Genomic DNA, 18,720 nt, shown 5'->3' with positions numbered 1-18,720 from the left:
ATGTGTACGATTCTAAGGTTTAATTACGCGTTGGCGTTGAGATTGTCGATGGCCGCTGTCGCGTCTTGTACTGTGGATATTACAATTTGGCAATAATGCGCGGCCGTGATAAATCTAGTGGCCGAGGCAGTTCGCGTGGTCGCGGTGTACCGCCTTTCTTACGCCTTGGTCGTGGAGTTCCGTTACAGTTCGTCCCCAATGCTCCAAAGGCTGGGTTACCCTTCCCAGGCGGACCTCGTCCGCCGTATCCTGAGGCTCCCGTTCAAATTCGTCAGTCTCCTAGGTACAGGGGTTCTCCACGTTTAGTGCCTCAAAGGGGTATTGGCACTTTTGGTCCGAATGCGGTGCCTATGCATCCAGGGTTCGTTCCTAATATGGTTCCACCGATGCCTCAACGTGCCACTCCGCTATTTAGGGGTCCTCCATTAAAGGTTTGTGAGCCACCCCAAGGTAATACCGCTATATCAAATAATTCCGGTGTGCCTGATTCTCGCAAGGTCTACAATCGCGCTGTGGTACCACCTAGAGTTAATAATCGTTTCAGACCACTTTTCGTTAAGTCACATATCGATCTTATGCATGAATTTGATAGTAAAAGGGGTGGACCTAGACCTGGTCACGTATCTGATACGACTAGGAACATAAGGCCATTGAGGGATTTGGATGTTAGACATCGTCGTGTTATTCGTGACTACGATAAGAGGCGCTCAAGTCCTCGCGGGCCAGGTACAGACGCCGCTCATAACAGACGTGTAGGATCTTATAATCGTGGTAGTTCACCTGATGTTTCATCAGATAGCCTACCATCGGAGGAGAGTCCCCGTAGTGCCAGTCTTGAGTCTTTAATTGACCATTCTGAGATTTTAAGTGACACTAGTGCCGTATATGATGCGTTGGTAGTTATCCGCGAGGCTTTATCGGGTGTGAAGCTAGTGTTGCCTAGTATATTTCGCGTGCGTAACGGATTTAAGCTACGGCCAGATGAGGAGTCTATGATATCGACTGTTGAGGAAGTATTTCGTTATCTTTTGTTTGTACATGTTGCCAGTGCTCATGATGCGCATCCTATATTTTCAGAGCAAAAGAAAAGTGTTCGGTCGATATCCATGGTCACCCCCTTGATACGTTTCGTCGGGGATCGTTCCAACATATCGGTAGTGAACGTGGGTGACCTCGGTAATACATTGGATTTGCGCCCACTGCGATACAATCCTAATTGGTTCGTTGTAAATTGGGATGAGAGTATCCAGGGTGGCGGATCACCTGTTGCGGCACATGGTAGTCCATGTTACGTCAGGAGCTTTGGCAACGCTCCTGTTGACCGTAGCCACTGTGTCCTTTTACGCGGTATCAGTGTAAAGGTGTTCGAATCACTGCTTAAAGAAGTGAATGTAATGTGCAAATCCGGCTCAACTTCAAGGCAGCGTGTATTGCGTGCATTGGGTTATTATGCCCTGTTTTGTGAAGATGACAGCTTCATCACTCTGGCCACTTCCGTTATCAGTACCCTGGATATAGCTCTGCAGGTAGAGTTTTACCGTGAAATAGCCCAGGTACTTGATACATCGCGTTATAATATAGGCAGTTTTTATATGGAGCGCTATTTAGAGCGCATTTTACCCATGTGTTTGGCGATACCGAATCCAGATGCATGGTCACCCAGTATAAAGTCGATAATGCAGTCAGTGGACACCCTGCGCCTGGGTTCGCGCAGCTCCGGCAGTGTGGCTACGCTGCTGCGTATGCTAAAGAGCTGGTGCAATGTCTTTGTGTTTTGCGAGGATAGTTGCATGGCGGTCTTCAGTAAATGTATCCAGCTAGTAGTCCAATCAGCCGATGACTCCCGGATAGTAGTTCGCGGCGCAGCCGCTGACCTCGCCGTACAGATTTGGCTCAATCCTCGTGGTAAGGAGGCGATGCTCAAGCATATAGGTTACGAAACAGTGCGCATCCTAGGCTGTGTATCGGGGGTACAGTCAATCAAGTTTAATATATGGTCAGATTTACTGTCACCGGACTCTGGAGGTACTTTACACCTCGAGAGGGCGCTAGCTCGTGGAGGTCAGCATGACGCCGTATACACGTCCCTGCATAGTGAGGAGGCTAAGTTCCTAACTGCGATGCTGGCTGCAGACCATGATGTAATCCCATATCTCATGGACTGGTACCTGCGTAAGTACTGCAAAGTTACGAAAACCGTGCTGGCACTGGAGAAAATAGCTATTATTATTAGGTTTGCTATAACAGTCTATCCCAGTATTGAGCGCAGTGGCGTATCTCACGCGAGTGCCAATGTTGGTGTCTTCTGCTGCTGGATGCTGGGCATAGCCATTGGCTGCAGTGTTGGCAGCGGGTGCCTGGAGCTGGCTAACGTTAAGATGGCGCTGTTCGTTGACTGGTTGTTTTTCAACTACCAGTATAACTCTAGCATCATAAGGCTGTGCTGCGGCCCCGATGCAGGTGCCCAGTTTGCACTTGTGTTGTCCGGCATGTACGTATGCCGCAGGTTACTCGTGAAGGAGCTTGCCAAATGCATCTACGCCATGACTAGGTCTGATATTGCAGACAACGAGCACTGCGCGCGTCTGGGCACATTGCTTGGCGCAAGTGCCGTCCTTGGGTTTGCTTGTAACACTGCAGTCGACACTTTCAAACGCCTGATTGACTATCTGTTGAACGCTATATTGCATTACCATTCCGAGGTTGGAATAGTTGCTGTCGGTGTCATGTCGTCTATATTCTTGGTATCGGTGCTTGACTTGCCAAAGACTGGATATACTTCCATCAGTCTACAAAGGGCCTTGCGTACCACGTTGTTAGGGCGTATGTGCACGGCGCTGGATATCTTTTTGGAAGGTACCGAGGTGCACATATCGCAAGTGGAGGATCTGGAAACTGTATACTTGATGCAGCCCAAATCTAAACTTGAGCCGCTTAACGACACGTACACTATGGTGGCAGCCGTTAACGAAACGCGTACCCAGGGGTGTTATGACAGTATGCTCAAAGATATACTGTTACAGTGCTATGCCATGGTACTTGAGTATGTGATCAACTGGGATTCCCTACTTGCCGTGTACCAGGGTAACCACTTGACTTCAGATACCCTACGGGCAAACTACGAGATGCAGCAGATTGAAGCTGCGCAGTGCCCACGCCTGTACACTAACGTCAGCATGTTCAACTCAGAGGTTGAGTACGACAGCATCCAGGAGTTTACCAGGCAATCGGGTGAAAGTAGCGATCTAAGCGAAATGGTTAGCAGCAGCTCGTTAAGTGATATTAGCACTGACTTCGAGGACGACATGAGTCCACAAGATATCGGTGAAATCGCAATTGAAAACCTAGCTTCATGCGGTTGGGGCTTTAACAAACAGGCTCCTGTAGGTGAAAATGCAGTGGACCTCGACCCCGGTATGCAAAGCTCGGAACTTAGGCAAATTGTGCAAGACTACGTCCACAGCTCAATGGACGATGTTAACAAGGATTACGCACGTGATAAGCTGTATATGTACCTAAAGCAAGGTCTACGCACGGGGCCGCCGAATTATTGTATACTACTGGATCCACTGTACTCCCTTAAAATCGTACATCCCCAGGGTGCACTTGAATTCCCTTACCACGTGGCCAATGCCATTGATGTAATAGTGTCCTATTTAATGGAAACCGCACTGCAGTGTCTGGAGGATGATGTCAACAAAGGCGCCAGTGTGGACAGCATCCTGTTCAAGGAGTGGGTAGTCCACATATTCAATGTCTTTATTAGACTTTTTGTATCGCTCTATTTAGCGGGTGAACTCGGATTATTGTGGGAGTTGCTGTACTACATGGGCGCCCTGACCAACGCAGTTGAGCAGTGGAATGGCGATGATGACGTGGGATTCAATCTGCGTAAACGAACGCTAGTTGCCACTACTCTAGTTGTAAACACACTGGACTCCATTGCCTCCGTGCAGGGGACACACCGTGATGCTGTAGTCGAACATGCCATAGGGCATGTGGTACAATGGCTGGAATCTCAGTCGAGTGAAGATATATCCATTGTAATGGGTGCTTTAGTGCCTCTGCGGTACACTCTGCAGGCAATATTCAAGAACTCATACGAGCATTTGGGTAGCCTGGCTGCCGTGTTCACGCTCATGGTGACGCTAACACCGATATCCACTATCTCAGTACTCCTGCCAAAGGGGTTCAACGTATTCCGAAATGGATGGCTGGACTCCGTGGATTCCAGTGCGTACCTGCAAAGTGTACTGGGCGGCCGTATGGGCGGGCCCTTGCGCAAAAGACAGTGCTTCATATGCTGGCAGCTGGTATGCCGCATGTTCGAGCAGTGCTTCGCCACTGATCGTATGAATGAAGTATTAAACCGTGATCGAGGGTTCCTGCAAGTAGCCAAACAGAGTCATAACCAACGCAATATAGGGCGTGTACGGTACTTCACGGCGGAGGACACAGAACCTGAAGAGCGTGTGCCAGGGTGCCTCCTAGGGTCCACGAGTAGCCTAAGGAATAACTTCATGAAGTATCAGCGTGGGTACACATTTGAAAATGAATTGTTTAGTAACGAACGTATAGGTACGATATCCGCGGGACTCCTGGATGCCGTACGTGAAGGTGAATTGAGTATCATGCAAATAGCAATATTCTCGTCATTTCCCATACTGGTACACACAATACCTACAGTCCCAGCGCTGTGCGACGTTGTGGACGCAGCGTCGCTACTGTGGAACCGTAAGCGCTACGATACCGTAGCAGCACGCTTCATGAGCGATATGCTAGCAGCACTCATATCATCATGGCTCACACGTTTTCCACACCTAATTGGACAATTCAAACACAGGTTTGATCTGCTGCCCAAGGCCATAGACCAACTTATATCGCGATACACAAATGCTGGCACAGTACAATTCACCTTCAACAGTACAATTGTAAAGGTGCGCGTGGAGCACCTGGCACTGCTAAAGGACTCACTATGAATACAGGATATAATGTAGTATTAAATTGATGACACTAGTTCCGCGCAGCGTTGCCCAAAAAGTCAGCTGTCTGCGACATGCGCTCAGCGGCGTTACGTAACATAGTAACCACGGAATCACGTGCCAGGCACTCGGCGTCCTTACGTGACGATAGCGTCGCAAGGATATCGTCCTTGAAAGATAAGAGATGCGACATTTTGCGGTGCTCCTGCCAAACTTTCTTGCACAGGAATTCAGCAGCTATTACCTGGAGGAACATGCGCTCACGCACACCACGCTGATTGGTAATCGATTCCTTGAGATCTGCCTTGGTCGATTCCAGCCGAGCACGAGCAGCGTTGTTGCGCTCCTTAACACTGGCCAAACGAGTGTCCAACTCGCTGTTGGTAGCATTAACCTGACGTAATTCACGCATCAAGTTGGATATGGTGCCCTCAAGACTCTCCATGAGCACCTTCTGGGTGCCCAGAGTGTCCTCAAGGACACTACCGTCAATGACACTGTTCTTGCGAGCTGTATTAAGATCAAGTTGTGCCTGGTATAAAGCATCCTCTTTGGCAGTGACCTCACGGTTTAGAGCAGCTATCTGAAGGTTAGAATCGCGACTATACACAGCATTGAGACGCTCCTGTACCGATGTTAACTGTTGCATAACAAGGGTCTTCATCTGTAATACGGTCTCCGAGTCCAAAAGCTCAGACGATGTGGATTCCGCAAGTAGTGTGCCAAAAGCACGGTGTAACGTAGCACTGACGTCCGCCAGAGGAATGGAATCCAAAGCATCAGTGACGTCGCGATACTTGCCATCGTCTAAAATAGATGACAGGTAACTGAGACGTTGAATACACAAACTGAACTCCTGCTTCTCACGCTCCTCTAGGGCAACGTTATCCTGAAGCTCCAATATACGCTCATTGGCGGATTTGATGGACTCGGAAAGACGCTCAGCAGTGAGATTCAATTTGGTTTGCGTAGCCAGGTTCTCACTACGCAAACGAGGTAACTCGTCAAGGCGCTGCTGAGTAGCAGCTATGTCACGATGACACGCATCAAGCTTGACGCGACTGCTGCGCAACATAGATTGTAAACGTGATGCTACGCCGTGCTTCTCCTGTAGGGTGGACAGTAACGAATTCTCTTCCTGTAGCCCCAAGGACAAGGCACTGCACTCACCAAGATAACGCTCCTCGAGATCATCAAGCTCCACTAAATCACCCAATTGGATAGATTCAACACGTGACTCTAAACATGAAATCATATCCTTGAACTTGGTAATGCGACCGGAACATAGTTGGTGATATAAAATGCATGTCTTTAGCACATTAACCAGACCACGCTGAGCATGACCGTAAGCAATCAGGTCATTGGCATAACCACGAAGCTCAAAAGCATCCACACGGTGAAATGCAGGTAAGTCCAACATGGAATAGTTAAAACCATCAAAAGTAAAGTTGTTAAAGGGGTCGACGCCCTCGTGGATCTCCTTCTCAACACGAACGTCCTCAGATAAGGGAGTGCCAGAATCACGACCACACCAACATTGACGTAATAACTCCATGCATTCATGAGGTAACTCATTGCGAGATAAATGCAACTCCTCAAACTCACGAACCTGAGCTTGCATAAAACTAACCATAGCACGTAATACCAAGATACGCCTCAAGAAAAATTGACGGTCAAAGCGTAAAACAACAGGCTCCTCAAGATGAATTGGGTTTATACCATCTAAGGTAAGACGCTCCGAACCGTTGCCCAAACTTACAGTGTTGCGATAATGAAAAGCCATGCTCCAGGGGTCAAAGTCAACATTAAAGTAGTCACTAGAGACCACAGTAGATACCGAATAAGGTAAAAACAATAAACAAACAGCAGATGAATGGTATAACGACCAAGACCACTCACAAGAGTCATCCGAACTGTAGCACTCCAATATACCGTACAGACACTCGGAAAATAAGGTACTAATGTCACCCAGCTGCCGTAAGTAAAGTAAACCGAATTTGGTCATTAAAGACGAATCATCAACAGTTATATCCAAACGACAATCAGGGTCAATGGGACCCAATATCGCATGAGAAAGCTCAGCAGTGTTGCCGTGAAAGTCAGTGTCACACAAATGGGATGTAGATATAGATTCAGGAACACTCTCGCGACCCACTATAACGTGATATTCCAAAAGAGATGCCAAAAATACACGCACGCAACCTGGTAAAGAGCTATCAGAAAACAATGTACACAATGACTTAAGGGATGCGTGAGAAAATATCTGACGCTCAATGAATTGATCAATGCCATGTAAATGAGGAATTAAGTTGGATACAGAAATAGCAGCACGAGGTAACTCCGAACCCTCATACCAACCACGAGAAATCAAAACACTCAAAACTAACCCGCAAAGCAACTTGCAAGTCTTATCAGTAGAACCATATAACGCACGTAAAAGACGGTCAAGGGTATCGTGACTAACAACAGAACGAATCTTGTCATCAAATAAACCCAACCATAATACCCAAAGTGAAAACCGACGAATCACATAACGGTCATTGTAACCCAGTAAACGAATAAAACGATTCAAAGAGTCGTCCTCCAAAAATGAAACCACGCAACTAGTGTCCAAGTTAACCGACATTATCAAATAGTAGGAAACTACATGCCAACCAAGATCAGTACTACTGGATATGCCATCCAATATACCCAGGAATATAGGGTCATCCAGTGAAGTAACTGATACCGATATGGCACCGAGACCAGTGTTGCCAATCAAACGAGATACCGCCTTAGTCACGTAACTAATAGCCTTCAAACTATATACTGAAGGACAAGTGCAATCCTCAATGTGTAGCATACGTAGGAAAATACCACATACCTCGTAAACAGTACGACCGTCACCAGATACCAAACAATCCAACATAGAATCCACAACCAGAGGATGGTACAAACGATAATCCAATGAACATTCATCAGCATCGCCATCAAGGCGAACTGAAACTGATAAATCAATGAAACTGTCCAAAGGGTATTTCATAATACTCGATAAAAATTTAGCACGACCACTGGAAGAACGCATCAAATAACGAAATAATAAACTCAAAGCGTTCATACGCTCAGTAGGGTTGCCACAAGTTACCAAGTGGATGTACAAAACACTCTCAGAGCCACAACCCAAAAATAACTGCAACATATACAGCTGAAATCGACTGCCGCGAGTTAGTTGCTGACGAAAGTAAGCACATAAACCCTGAAAACGTTGCGATAAAAATGAAGGCGACTTGTCCCAATAACGCTTCTCAGGGAGCGATATAGGAGGAATATAACCAAACTCACGAAGTAAAGTGTCATAACGACAAAAGTCAGAAAAACGACGATTAGATACACGTCGAATGCCGAAGTCAGTAAAATGAACTGAATATGATATAAAACTACAAAAACAACGAGTATTGGTAAAGTAGTCCGTTATGCGGAAATCCAATAAGTCAACGTAGGCACTCTGAGCACCAGACATACAAACATCGTCGCCAGAAAAAGAGTCCAATATACCCAAATTGGGCCTAGTGGTACCCGATCCTGGTGGATTAAATTTAGTAGAGCTTATACCCTTTAAACCAAAGGTGTCACTTGATGACACGTGACCCTCAGTAGAACCGTAACCGTGCAAAAATTCAGCAGAAACTGAAGTCACAGCATCCAATGATGATGAAGCAACGTTAAATACAGGATGACCAACAGTACCCGAAACGTTACCAAAAGTCAATCCTGAACATGGAGTTACATCCTGCGATTGTAACGGAGATCCAGAACGAGAAAACGATGTATAAAGTCCCATGGGACCAGGTGACATCGATATAGAGGCTACGCCACGATAGCCTAGAACGTTAGAACGACGGGTACTAGATGTGCCACGCCCAGAAATAGAACCGGATTCCACATCCTTAAGAGGTCCTGATGATGAACCAAAACCCTTGTCCAAATAATCATCCACCATGTCAATCTAGAATAACAAACATCGCCTTAGACATACATACACACACCAAAAGGCATCTGGAAATTCATATAATTGACAAATTAATCAACAAACTTCAGTAACACAAATAGAAGATTACCTAGTAAATGCACAGATGAGGTAATACCAAAGATGTTACGATATCTGCACCAATGATGTGCCAAAGTAAGCAAACGTATTAAAAAGTGTATAATAAAAGCAATCCCAGAGATTGATAACACAAGCGTGATAAAGTAATCCGAAGCAAGTTAAAACAATGTACACCAACAAATCAACACAGTATACCAATACACATCCAAGTAAAAAACAAATTTAATGATTAAATGTAACGTATAATGATAGATGACGCGCTATATCCGCTCACATACAGAGGGTGGCCCTTTGGTGGGACAGACAGCGTACTCAAGAGGCAGTTTAAAAGACAAACTAACAGGAATAGACCAAAAAGGTGGAAACTATACACATGTACGCTGGAAACACGATCTGTAATATATACAGACGCTTTCTAATAGTGATAAAGGAAATAACTGGAGATATAACAGCTATTCAAGTATATACACACAAAAGAGAATAACATAAGCACATTGATAAACGTGTAACTAACTTCCCAGAATAATATTATATATCCAAAATAAACAAATATGGAAAAGATAAGAATCAACTTCTGCTCAAGTAATAAACATAAATACAGAGAAGTGGCAGCAATACTGGGAGATCAGTTTGATCTCATACATAGACCCGTAGAAGGTAAGCCATATTCTATCAACCATTAGGACTTGAAGTGCCCGAAATACAAGGAGAAGCACGAGATATACTGATGAGGAAACTAGCAGATGCATACGCAGTGGTCAAGGAACCATGCATAGTAGAAGATGTATCGCTCTGCTTCAATGCATTCAACGGGTTACCAGGACCGTACATGTAAGGATATAAACCATAGAAAATAAACAAATCGCAGAAAGGACTTCCTTACAAAAATGGGATCCAATGCACTATATAAAGCACTGGAAAACTTCGAAGTACGTATCAAACTATTATAATATTAATAACAGGATAAAACGGCAAGCGCAATTTGTACAATAGGATATGCGGATGAAAATGTAATTGAAATATTCCAAGGAATTGTCAAGGTAATGATACACGTACAAGTATAATTAGATACAGGGGAAAATAGTGGAACCAAGAGAAAAGGAAGCTTTCGGGTGGTTAGGTACAACCCAAACAATAACACAACCAGACAGGGATGGAATATTTGAAGTAGACGGAACAGGGAAAACATATAATGAAATGGGAGAAGAAGAAAAAAACAAAATATCACACAGGTTCCATGCCGTAAATAAACTTAAAGTATGTTGTCAACTATATAAAGCGCATCCCATACAGAACTACATCATGGAACTACACAAAAAGTGATATGGACCAACACATTTTTGCCAATGTGTGGCATTATAACTAATGACACATTAATACGTAGTACGTATATTTAAATATATAAAATGTATATAACATGAAGGGCGAATTTGATAGATATAGAGAATGACTGAAAGAGCAATGAAAACTGCCGCGACAGCCATCGTGGTAAGAAAGAACGTATATAGATATAACGAAGCCATAGGATAGAGTGGTAAGAGAAGTACCTTGGAGATCGAGATTCGATATATTAAAAGAACGTGTAAAACCAACCTATATGGCAGAATGTATAGGCACACCCAGAAGAGAATACCAGACAAATATGATCAATGGAATCAGAATCATGCCAACATTCAATCCATACGTAAAATTAAATAAAGAAAAAAGATACAGACTCGATAACTGGCCATCAAGGTAAGAACATATTTGGTCACATGATGTACCGAGTCACAATGATAAAATGACAATGCTACAGAAATTGGGATGATTGGAACCCAACGGAATGCTATACAAGAGGTGGAAGACGAAGGCATGCCATACCAAAGGCATTCCTACCAACCAAGGATGAACTGGGAGAAGCACATCCACCAAAAATATCAGCAAGATACAAAGCAGATATAGAAAAACAGTACTACATGAATGGTAAGATAACAATATCGTTCACAACAACCGTCATTAGGATTGCCATGGGTGTGGAATCCAGATTATTACCTTGGAAAGGTACACTACCACGACAGAGATGTACTACACCCAAAGGTCTGGTATAGACACGCATTCAGAAAACATAGAATGGAAATGGAACTTAAAAGACTGGACAAACACATAGAAGAATACAGAGAACAAAATAGACTCAAAAAAAGATATGCATACTTCGAAAAGGCTGTAGCAGCAATGGCAGGAGAAGAACTAGCATCTAAATACATTAGACAAAGAAAAATTGCCAAAGTAGCATAATTATTAAAAAACATATCGCAAAATAATAATATAAGTCAACTTACTAGCCTCCTAATTATACAAACTACTCAGCTTACACATCCCCGAGGCCATGTCGGGGCCTACTAAAACGACAATAACATATAAACACCAATGACGAATAACACATACCGAAGGATATAAACGGAAATATAGACTAGAGGAAAAAACATATCTTCCCAAACTATAATCCTATAGGCGGACTTCAATGGAAAGAGGACATGAAATATAATGGACAACTTATATACCCAAATGTATATAGAATAACACCCAAGTGTACAGAGAAGTCAATATATAAAACATTGCTGAAGGATACCGCGAATAATTTCCTCAAACAAATAGCGGAATCACAAATACAACAAATATCACCATTCGACGCTGCAGCAGTACTCAAAAGACTACTGGAAAACGTAGATAGTAAAGGTGTAATAGAAATAAGAAGGAATCCGTATTATAAACCAGTGGTGACAAGAATTTTAAACAGTGTGGAACTATATAGAAAGGAACTACTATTCTACTTCCTTAACAAATTCTATCAACTACATGATACACAGGCTATCAAACACTTGACACAGGTATTCGTAGAGTCACAAGCAGTCTCGTTGTTGAATCCAAACCAACTGGTGGAGTTAACCTATTATGCAGCACATCATATACCAAAGGAAGTAAAGCAAGAAGTAGAATACGCTGATATACCAAAAGAAGAGTTAGCCGTGTATCACAAATATATAAAACAGCTCCAGGGAGAATTAGTTGCAAAGGCTGTAGAACTCAAAGATTATAACCTAATATACAAAGTGGTCATAGCATTGCCAAAGCTCCCGAAAACACAGTATACAGATGTTCTGAGTAGAGTAATAGCAGAGAAAGGTGAGTGTGTGTTATTCAAGTGTATGTGGACTCCATCTTAAATAAGCAAGTGTATATCTTTTACATGTGCCTTAAAAAGCATATACACTATCGTCATGAGCTCGCAGTGAAACCAGCAATTGCCAAAGGTAAATGGGATCATATGCAATTGAAAAAAGTAATCAACGCGCTGGAAGTATTAGAAGCTGTTGATGATGAGACGCTAAGGATATTCATAAGCGCTCTCGAGCTCAAACAAGATAGTCTCAACGATATAGAAATACAAGATATAATACAGATACTGGAAAAGTACCATTTACAGTATGTCAAAATAGAATAATTAACATCTAAAGCAGAGACAGTGATCTATACATATCACTAAAGGACAAATTGGATATCAGCAAACGGATGAAAGGTAGGATATAAGTAACATAATATAATCGATTGAAGCTAGTGGGTTAAAATGGAGGACACAAGTACGACGATAATACCCACGGAAGCCATACTGGCACTATCCAGAACACACCCGCTATTCCAAAGCGGGAATATAACACTTGGAGAAGAAGCCGCAGCACTCATCGCAAACACCGTAGAATTCAAAATGAAACAAATCATACAAACGGCACAGAGATTCATGATCAAAAGCTGTAGATACGTGGAAAATGGACCAACACTGCTGCCAAACGATGTAAGAGATGCACTCAGAACATTGAAAATGGACAACATTGATGGATATAACAACTGCTACGATTATAGATATGTTATATCATCCAAACTATACAAAGGAAATAGAGTAGTCAAAAGAGAGTCGGCACTGAAAAGTGGAATGGATGAAAGGTGCTGGGGAAGACAAAAACTTACAGACGTAGTAACCAAAGATATGCAAAAGGCTATACCAGCACAACCAGCGTTGACAGTGCACTGGACACTAATCAACGAAGAAGTGCCAGCACTGGCATCAAATATGGCACAGTGCATCACTGAAAGATTCAAACAAGTAGCGAAAAAACAAATCATACAAATGGCTGTCGAAGATATCAACGTTCTAAATGCACAAGATACAGCAAGACAATTGGCAAGCGTGGGCAAACTATTAACAAATATCAAACTGCCAATGACAATAGATACGCTGTCATACGAAAACAATATAGAAAGAGCTATACTAGACGCACTGCAAAAACATATAACAAACGTAACTGAAAGAAATACAGATGACAAAAATGGAAAACAGACAGCAATAACAATACCGAAAGTGGAGCATATACTCACCAAGGAACAGAGGTTCTTCCTAAAGGAAATAAAGAATACAGTAAAAAAAGCGTCAACAACAATGGATCATCAAGTGCATGTACAATTGGGAAAGGTGCTCTCAATACTCAGAAAGTCACCAGCACTGGATCAGCTGCTTCCAGAACTTGCAGCATTCTTTGTTGCGGAGTTGGAACAACCAACAGGAGATGTTGAAGCTATACTCAAGTTCGCAGAAGCTATCACGTCAAACACTAAAATACAAATACATTACCACATCCACCAACTAGTGGCGCCACTGCTTAAACTCATGCTAAAACAAGATGATAAAGAAGATATACAAGCGATCAACCGTAATCTGTCTTTCAGGAAACTGGCAGCAAAGACAGTAGGAAACCTAGCAAGGGCACTGAGAGAATCCAATACGGGCTTGGAAGGCATTGACCAATACCTCATGAAGTTGTATAAAAAAACTATACTTGACCCAAAATGCTCAATCACAATGTTATACGGAGCCATGTGCGGTATTGAACAATTGCCGCTCACAGCAAAACGCATTCTGTACTTCCCAATGGTACCACTGCTGCTGAACATACTCTTCAAGAAACATAGACAAGCACACAGGCAATATGCAAAAACAGGCTTAAAATTGGAAGAATTCAAATCATTCACATGCCAAGAAATTGTGCATATGGCACTTGTAATCCTATACGAAGCATGCTACGAAGATATCGTACAGTGCATACATGAAACAGCAAACTTCAACATGTCATGCGAAGCACAACTCATGATCAAGGAAACGCTAGACGGATATGCATGTAAAGCAGTAAACCCAGAAAACTTTATACCGATTTATAACGCAATAATAGCACGATGCTTCGAAACACTAAAGCCTCAAGAAATAGTGGAACACAAGAAAAAGGAATATAAAACGCTACCAGAAATCGAACATGCACTGCAATACTACCAGTTTTATAAATCGGAACGAACGAAAAAAAGACAACGGGTTGAAGAAATACCACAAACGACCGAAACAGACTATCGCAGCCCATTGGAACAAATGACTACAGCGTGGTACATTGGACAGGCAACACACGCACTGACACTCACAATATAGATCAAGCGCGTGATGTATCACGGATACCAACAATAGAATAACAAAATATATAATGTAGGCACCAGGAATAATTTTTAACGATTGACATAGTAGTGATGCACTGAAACGCCACAAAACATGGCACATAAAGTAACAGTTAAAACTAGTCACTGTCAGAGTCGTCAAACTTTATTGAATTCACTTGAGATGTGATTTCACCTGAAACCGATTGAATAACATATCACATTGTATACCTGAACCCTTCCAAGAAGCACGCTTCTTCTTCATCTTCTCGGTACGGAAGTTTTTACCCTTCACCTATAAAAGGTTAGATTGATTCATAATGAAAGCTAATTGTTACCTGAATAAGGTCCTGAGCAGCCTTCAACGAAAACTCGTCATTCTTCATAGTGTACGAATTCTGCTTTAACTCCTCCTTCTCTATGCGATTTAACCACACGTCATCCTGAATACGCTTAAAACGACCTAAAACCCATAAGCACAATAAAACAATAATGTACCTGTAGAAGGAGCGTCCAAGTCAGTATTGGAATCATCTGATGCTTTGCACAACCTCTTGTCTTTTGCACTAGATGGTGGCAAAGAAGGTTTATCAACGACTGAACTGTCCTCTACATCAGAAACAACATCGACAATAGGCTGTTTAGAAGGGGCCAATTCAATGGGTGTGATCAAACCAGCACATAACGCATTCAAATTAAATTGCTGAACACCTAATGGCACGTTCTCCGGGCGTAACTGTAATATTATTAATATAAAAGTCAAACTGGCATACACATCATCCAATAAAAACATACCAATTCGTCACCAGACTCCTTACGTAAACGCTTCAATGTCTTGTAGTAGCCATTATCCGCAAGAATCTTTACGGCAATATGAAGAACATCCTTTCCAGATGCCATTGCGATTGATATATATGAAACCACAAGTAAAAGAGAAGGATAATGTTGTCAATTAAACAAAATACATACTGAGCAAAACGCAATTAGCACTCAAAACAGTATATAAATATAACTAAAATAAATATATATCATAGAAGGTAGTCACTGAAATCTTAAACGTACATAGCTAGAATACCTAACCACCCCGAGCACTACATACACATTTTTAAAAAATCATAATAAACAAATGGAAGCAATTAATGCAAATTCTAAAAACAAATGAAACTTTATAGTCAAAAAAAGAGTCAGGAAGATAGAGAATTGCTAGAGAGAAGAATACAGCATGTAGCAGAAGCAGCAGTACAATTGGCCAATAAAATACCTTCAGTATCCCATGCATTGATGTAAGTTGCATTGAATTAAATAACTTACATCGGACAATGTCCTATGTGTCTCTATATGATATGTAAACGTTGCATCATAGCTATATTGTCTCGTAGAGTGAAAGTCATATCCTTTCCTCTAATATTATAACCATATTCAATGGATAAATTCATGCAATCTATGGTATGAATAGTGGATATAACTAAATGAATGTTATGGTTAGGTCTTTCCACATGTGAAATCTCAGTAATGCGTGAAATCATATAGATTCATGTGATAGTCTAAGAATGTTGCGTGTGGCTCAAATCGAATTGCATGAACCAACCCATATAATCATTCAGGCGACAAGCATTGTGTCATATAAATGATATTGATGGAGGTGAGTACTATGATTGATCATAACAAACAAGACAGAAATAAACAGTGAACAAAAGTTCCTCCTGTGCCCAAATTGCGGAGCTGTGAGAACATTCGGAATCAATACAACCGTCAAATGCCAAAGATCCAATCTTCAGCAACGTAGAAAGTGTATGTATTGAACATGAATTCTCATATAACCCAGGCCGAAAGAAATGTAGTAAACAAAAAAATAAAAGTAGAGCTTTAGTAGCAATCAATGCTCCAGTACAATCGCATAAAACAGTAGTGGTAAGTAAACTAACTCAGAATTATAGATATAACAGATGTATCATTGCAATTTGTGCAAAAACAAAGCAATGATACCAGGAGTACAACACACAATACCAGCAAAGAAAAATAGGACAGAAAATAACATTAAAGAAATGTGTCCTAAAAGAAAAATCAAGCTTTGACAATCCACGGATGGACAATAGCCTCCCTAGCAGAAATACGCTTCTGAGGATTCAATGCAAGCATACGCTCCAGCAAATCCATACAATCACGGTCGACCTTGTTCAAACACTCAACAAGGCAAGAAGAAGTGCGAATGTTAGGTAATGATGGATTCATAAAAGGCAAAGATGTCAAGTCAGGCCAGTCCTCTTCCTTTGGAGTACCGAACCTTCGGAACATCGCTATCAACAAAGCAAACTCAGTGCGCTCCTCAAATATTGGCTTGCCTGTTATCAACTCAAATAGAACACAGCCCAGTGACCATATATCAACCGAAAATGAATAGTGGAAGTCACCAAGCAAAAGCTCAGGAGGACGATAACATAAAGTCACTACCTCAGGAGACATGGGACTGTTCATCAACTTAGACTCATCGTTCTCAAATAAGGGATGATCAACAGATTTGTGAACACGAGATAAGCCAAAATCACTTATCACAACACGTTTTATACGTGGCCTAACAGTGGGCTCAATGAATTGACCTATACCGATGTCGCCGCAAAGACTGCCAGGAGCGTCACTGCAAGAACTCTCGTCGTCAGACGCAACCCTGGGAACTTGAAGGTCGTCTTGAAACTCAGTCTCTACCAAGATGTTCTCCGGCTTTATGTCACGATGAATTATACGGCGAGAGTGAATATGAGCAATGCCACTTATCAACTGCTTCGCTATAGATCGCACATTATCCAAAGGGACTCCTGTTGGATAGTGCTTCTCTAATAGCTGACGTAAGTTACCACCAACAATACGAGGGAAACTAAGGTATACTCGACAGTCACCAACGTATACCTTGTTCAGCTTAATGACATTCTCGTGATTGCAGGACCTGAGAGAATGAATCTCACGCAATATAGCAGGCGGCATAGCACCACTCTTGTGCAAAAGCATACGCTTAAACGCAGATTCTTCACTGGTGAACTCGTTACGAACGAAATACACCTTACCGTAGGATCCCTCGCCCAAAGTGTCAACGTAACGCCAACCATAAATGTCCACAATATCTTGGTCACTATTGAGGTAAACCAACACGTTGCTATCTTGCGGAACACATCCATTGGGAAAACGAGAATCAGAGGTTGTGCCGCAATAAGTTGTAGGAACTCGACATGTATTCAAACCCATAACCTGAGGATAACCAAACATAGTGCTATACGAATTGCACATCATACCACGGTAACCCAAATCAGAATACATGGGCGCGTTGGGGTAACTATTTACCATACAGCAAGAACAACTAACACCAGGCATAACAGTCTTGTTTTGTGAATGAAGAACACGACGCAGTGCAACGTCAGATACCGATAAATTGCCATTGGACATGACACAAACACGCTTACCAGGCTGAGTACTAACGTAAACACCATTAGAACGGCGCTTGTAAGGACCAACCTTGGAATAGGTAATACACGCATTTTCAGGGTATGCCACGCCAGTGTCATCAAACTGTAAATATGGCGGACCTAAAGATATACTAGAATCTTGCTGGACGCGTACACATGATGAATCGCACGGAACACCAACACATTTGTTAGGTCCATAACGGATAGGAGATTGACCATCCCCCGGCCAGCGACACCCTACCATGGGTAAATTCACCCCTGTGCCCTGAGTTGGTGGTATTTCTGTGCTCGGATAAATGCTGCCCATCATACCTATTATAAACATGAAATATATTGAAACTTCGCTGCAAACAAAGGTTACACAACCTACCTTCCACCGAGAATTTTCTCTGGTGCTTCATGCAACCACCCTTTTCGACCTAGATAACCAACATGACAATGAAAATAAGCCGTTGGAAACTACACTCAAGAGAGATTTGTGGGATTCCATAAAACTATGTCTATGTATAACAAGGGGTGATAAGCAACAAACAGCGTCATCAATTTGATCATCTAATGATTTGAATTACGATTGATTGTTACAATGCACACTAATACTTACCAATGTGTAGTTAGGTGTAGAGATATGGTGACATGGGCGCGATCTTGTGGAGGGTACAGCACAGTACCCCGCCAGTTGTTTTTGTAT

The 18,720-nt window shown here is 42.4% G+C and overlaps 9 protein-coding genes across 9 annotated transcripts; 6 read left to right on the top strand and 3 right to left on the bottom strand.

The window, feature by feature from the left end:
* Positions 1-65: 65 nt before the first annotated feature.
* BBOV_III001470 (putative integral membrane protein) lies at positions 66-5,019 on the top strand. The gene has a single exon (XM_001611232.2). It carries the CDS (start codon positions 96-98, stop codon positions 4,977-4,979), a length of 4,884 nt encoding a protein of 1,627 aa, XP_001611282.1. The 5' UTR covers positions 66-95; the 3' UTR covers positions 4,980-5,019.
* BBOV_III001460 (uncharacterized protein) lies at positions 4,994-8,981 on the bottom strand. The gene has a single exon (XM_001611231.2). It carries the CDS (start codon positions 8,959-8,961, stop codon positions 5,014-5,016), a length of 3,948 nt encoding a protein of 1,315 aa, XP_001611281.1. The 5' UTR covers positions 8,962-8,981; the 3' UTR covers positions 4,994-5,013.
* Positions 8,982-9,390: 409 nt separating this feature from the next.
* Positions 9,391-10,461, top strand: BBOV_III001450 (inosine triphosphate pyrophosphatase (HAM1) family protein). The gene is made up of 7 exons (XM_051767508.1): positions 9,391-9,726; positions 9,762-9,900; positions 9,938-9,998; positions 10,032-10,109; positions 10,144-10,184; positions 10,221-10,326; positions 10,363-10,461. The coding sequence occupies exons 1-7, from the start codon at positions 9,621-9,623 to the stop codon at positions 10,390-10,392; spliced, it is 561 nt and encodes a 186-aa protein (XP_051623398.1). The 5' UTR covers positions 9,391-9,620; the 3' UTR covers positions 10,393-10,461.
* Positions 10,462-10,495: 34 nt separating this feature from the next.
* BBOV_III001440 (uncharacterized protein) lies at positions 10,496-11,383 on the top strand. The gene is made up of 4 exons (XM_001611229.2): positions 10,496-10,557; positions 10,595-10,803; positions 10,865-11,031; positions 11,069-11,383. Exons 1-4 carry the CDS (start codon positions 10,516-10,518, stop codon positions 11,341-11,343), a joined length of 693 nt encoding a protein of 230 aa, XP_001611279.1. The 5' UTR covers positions 10,496-10,515; the 3' UTR covers positions 11,344-11,383.
* A 176-nt stretch (positions 11,384-11,559) lies between these two features.
* BBOV_III001430 (uncharacterized protein) lies at positions 11,560-12,700 on the top strand. The gene is made up of 4 exons (XM_001611228.2): positions 11,560-12,231; positions 12,339-12,531; positions 12,567-12,625; positions 12,661-12,700. Exons 1-4 carry the CDS (start codon positions 11,583-11,585, stop codon positions 12,696-12,698), a joined length of 939 nt encoding a protein of 312 aa, XP_001611278.2. The 5' UTR covers positions 11,560-11,582; the 3' UTR covers positions 12,699-12,700.
* On the top strand, positions 12,674-14,635 carry BBOV_III001420 (TATA box binding protein associated factor (TAF) family protein; the record flags this gene model as incomplete). Its single annotated transcript, XM_001611227.2, has 1 exon — positions 12,674-14,635. One exon carries the CDS (start codon positions 12,674-12,676, stop codon positions 14,573-14,575), a length of 1,902 nt encoding a protein of 633 aa, XP_001611277.1. The 3' UTR covers positions 14,576-14,635.
* Positions 14,636-14,677: 42 nt separating this feature from the next.
* On the bottom strand, positions 14,678-15,627 carry BBOV_III001410 (SRP40 C-terminal domain family protein). Its single transcript, XM_001611226.2, has 5 exons — positions 15,373-15,627; positions 15,076-15,313; positions 14,916-15,040; positions 14,809-14,872; positions 14,678-14,773 (listed from the first exon to the last, which is right to left on the bottom strand). Exons 1-5 carry the CDS (start codon positions 15,475-15,477, stop codon positions 14,718-14,720), a joined length of 588 nt encoding a protein of 195 aa, XP_001611276.1. The 5' UTR covers positions 15,478-15,627; the 3' UTR covers positions 14,678-14,717.
* Positions 15,628-15,715: 88 nt separating this feature from the next.
* Positions 15,716-16,996, top strand: BBOV_III001405 (uncharacterized protein). Its single transcript, XM_051767715.1, has 5 exons — positions 15,716-15,860; positions 16,182-16,219; positions 16,255-16,368; positions 16,403-16,488; positions 16,524-16,996. The coding sequence occupies exons 1-5, from the start codon at positions 15,736-15,738 to the stop codon at positions 16,650-16,652; spliced, it is 492 nt and encodes a 163-aa protein (XP_051623758.1). The 5' UTR covers positions 15,716-15,735; the 3' UTR covers positions 16,653-16,996.
* BBOV_III001400 (protein kinase domain containing protein) lies at positions 16,582-18,636 on the bottom strand. Its single transcript, XM_051767653.1, has 2 exons — positions 18,403-18,636; positions 16,582-18,344 (listed from the first exon to the last, which is right to left on the bottom strand). The coding sequence occupies exons 1-2, from the start codon at positions 18,431-18,433 to the stop codon at positions 16,642-16,644; spliced, it is 1,734 nt and encodes a 577-aa protein (XP_051623397.1). The 5' UTR covers positions 18,434-18,636; the 3' UTR covers positions 16,582-16,641.
* Between the last annotated feature and the right edge of the window lie 84 nt (positions 18,637-18,720).

The sequence above is a fragment of the Babesia bovis genome, chromosome 3, assembly GCF_000165395.2.
Source record: "Babesia bovis T2Bo chromosome 3, whole genome shotgun sequence".
In the NCBI taxonomy this organism is placed as follows: Eukaryota; Apicomplexa; class Aconoidasida; order Piroplasmida; family Babesiidae; genus Babesia; species Babesia bovis.
The sequence above is the reverse complement of the archived record's forward strand: the minus strand, read 5'-3'. Positions and strand labels throughout refer to the sequence as shown.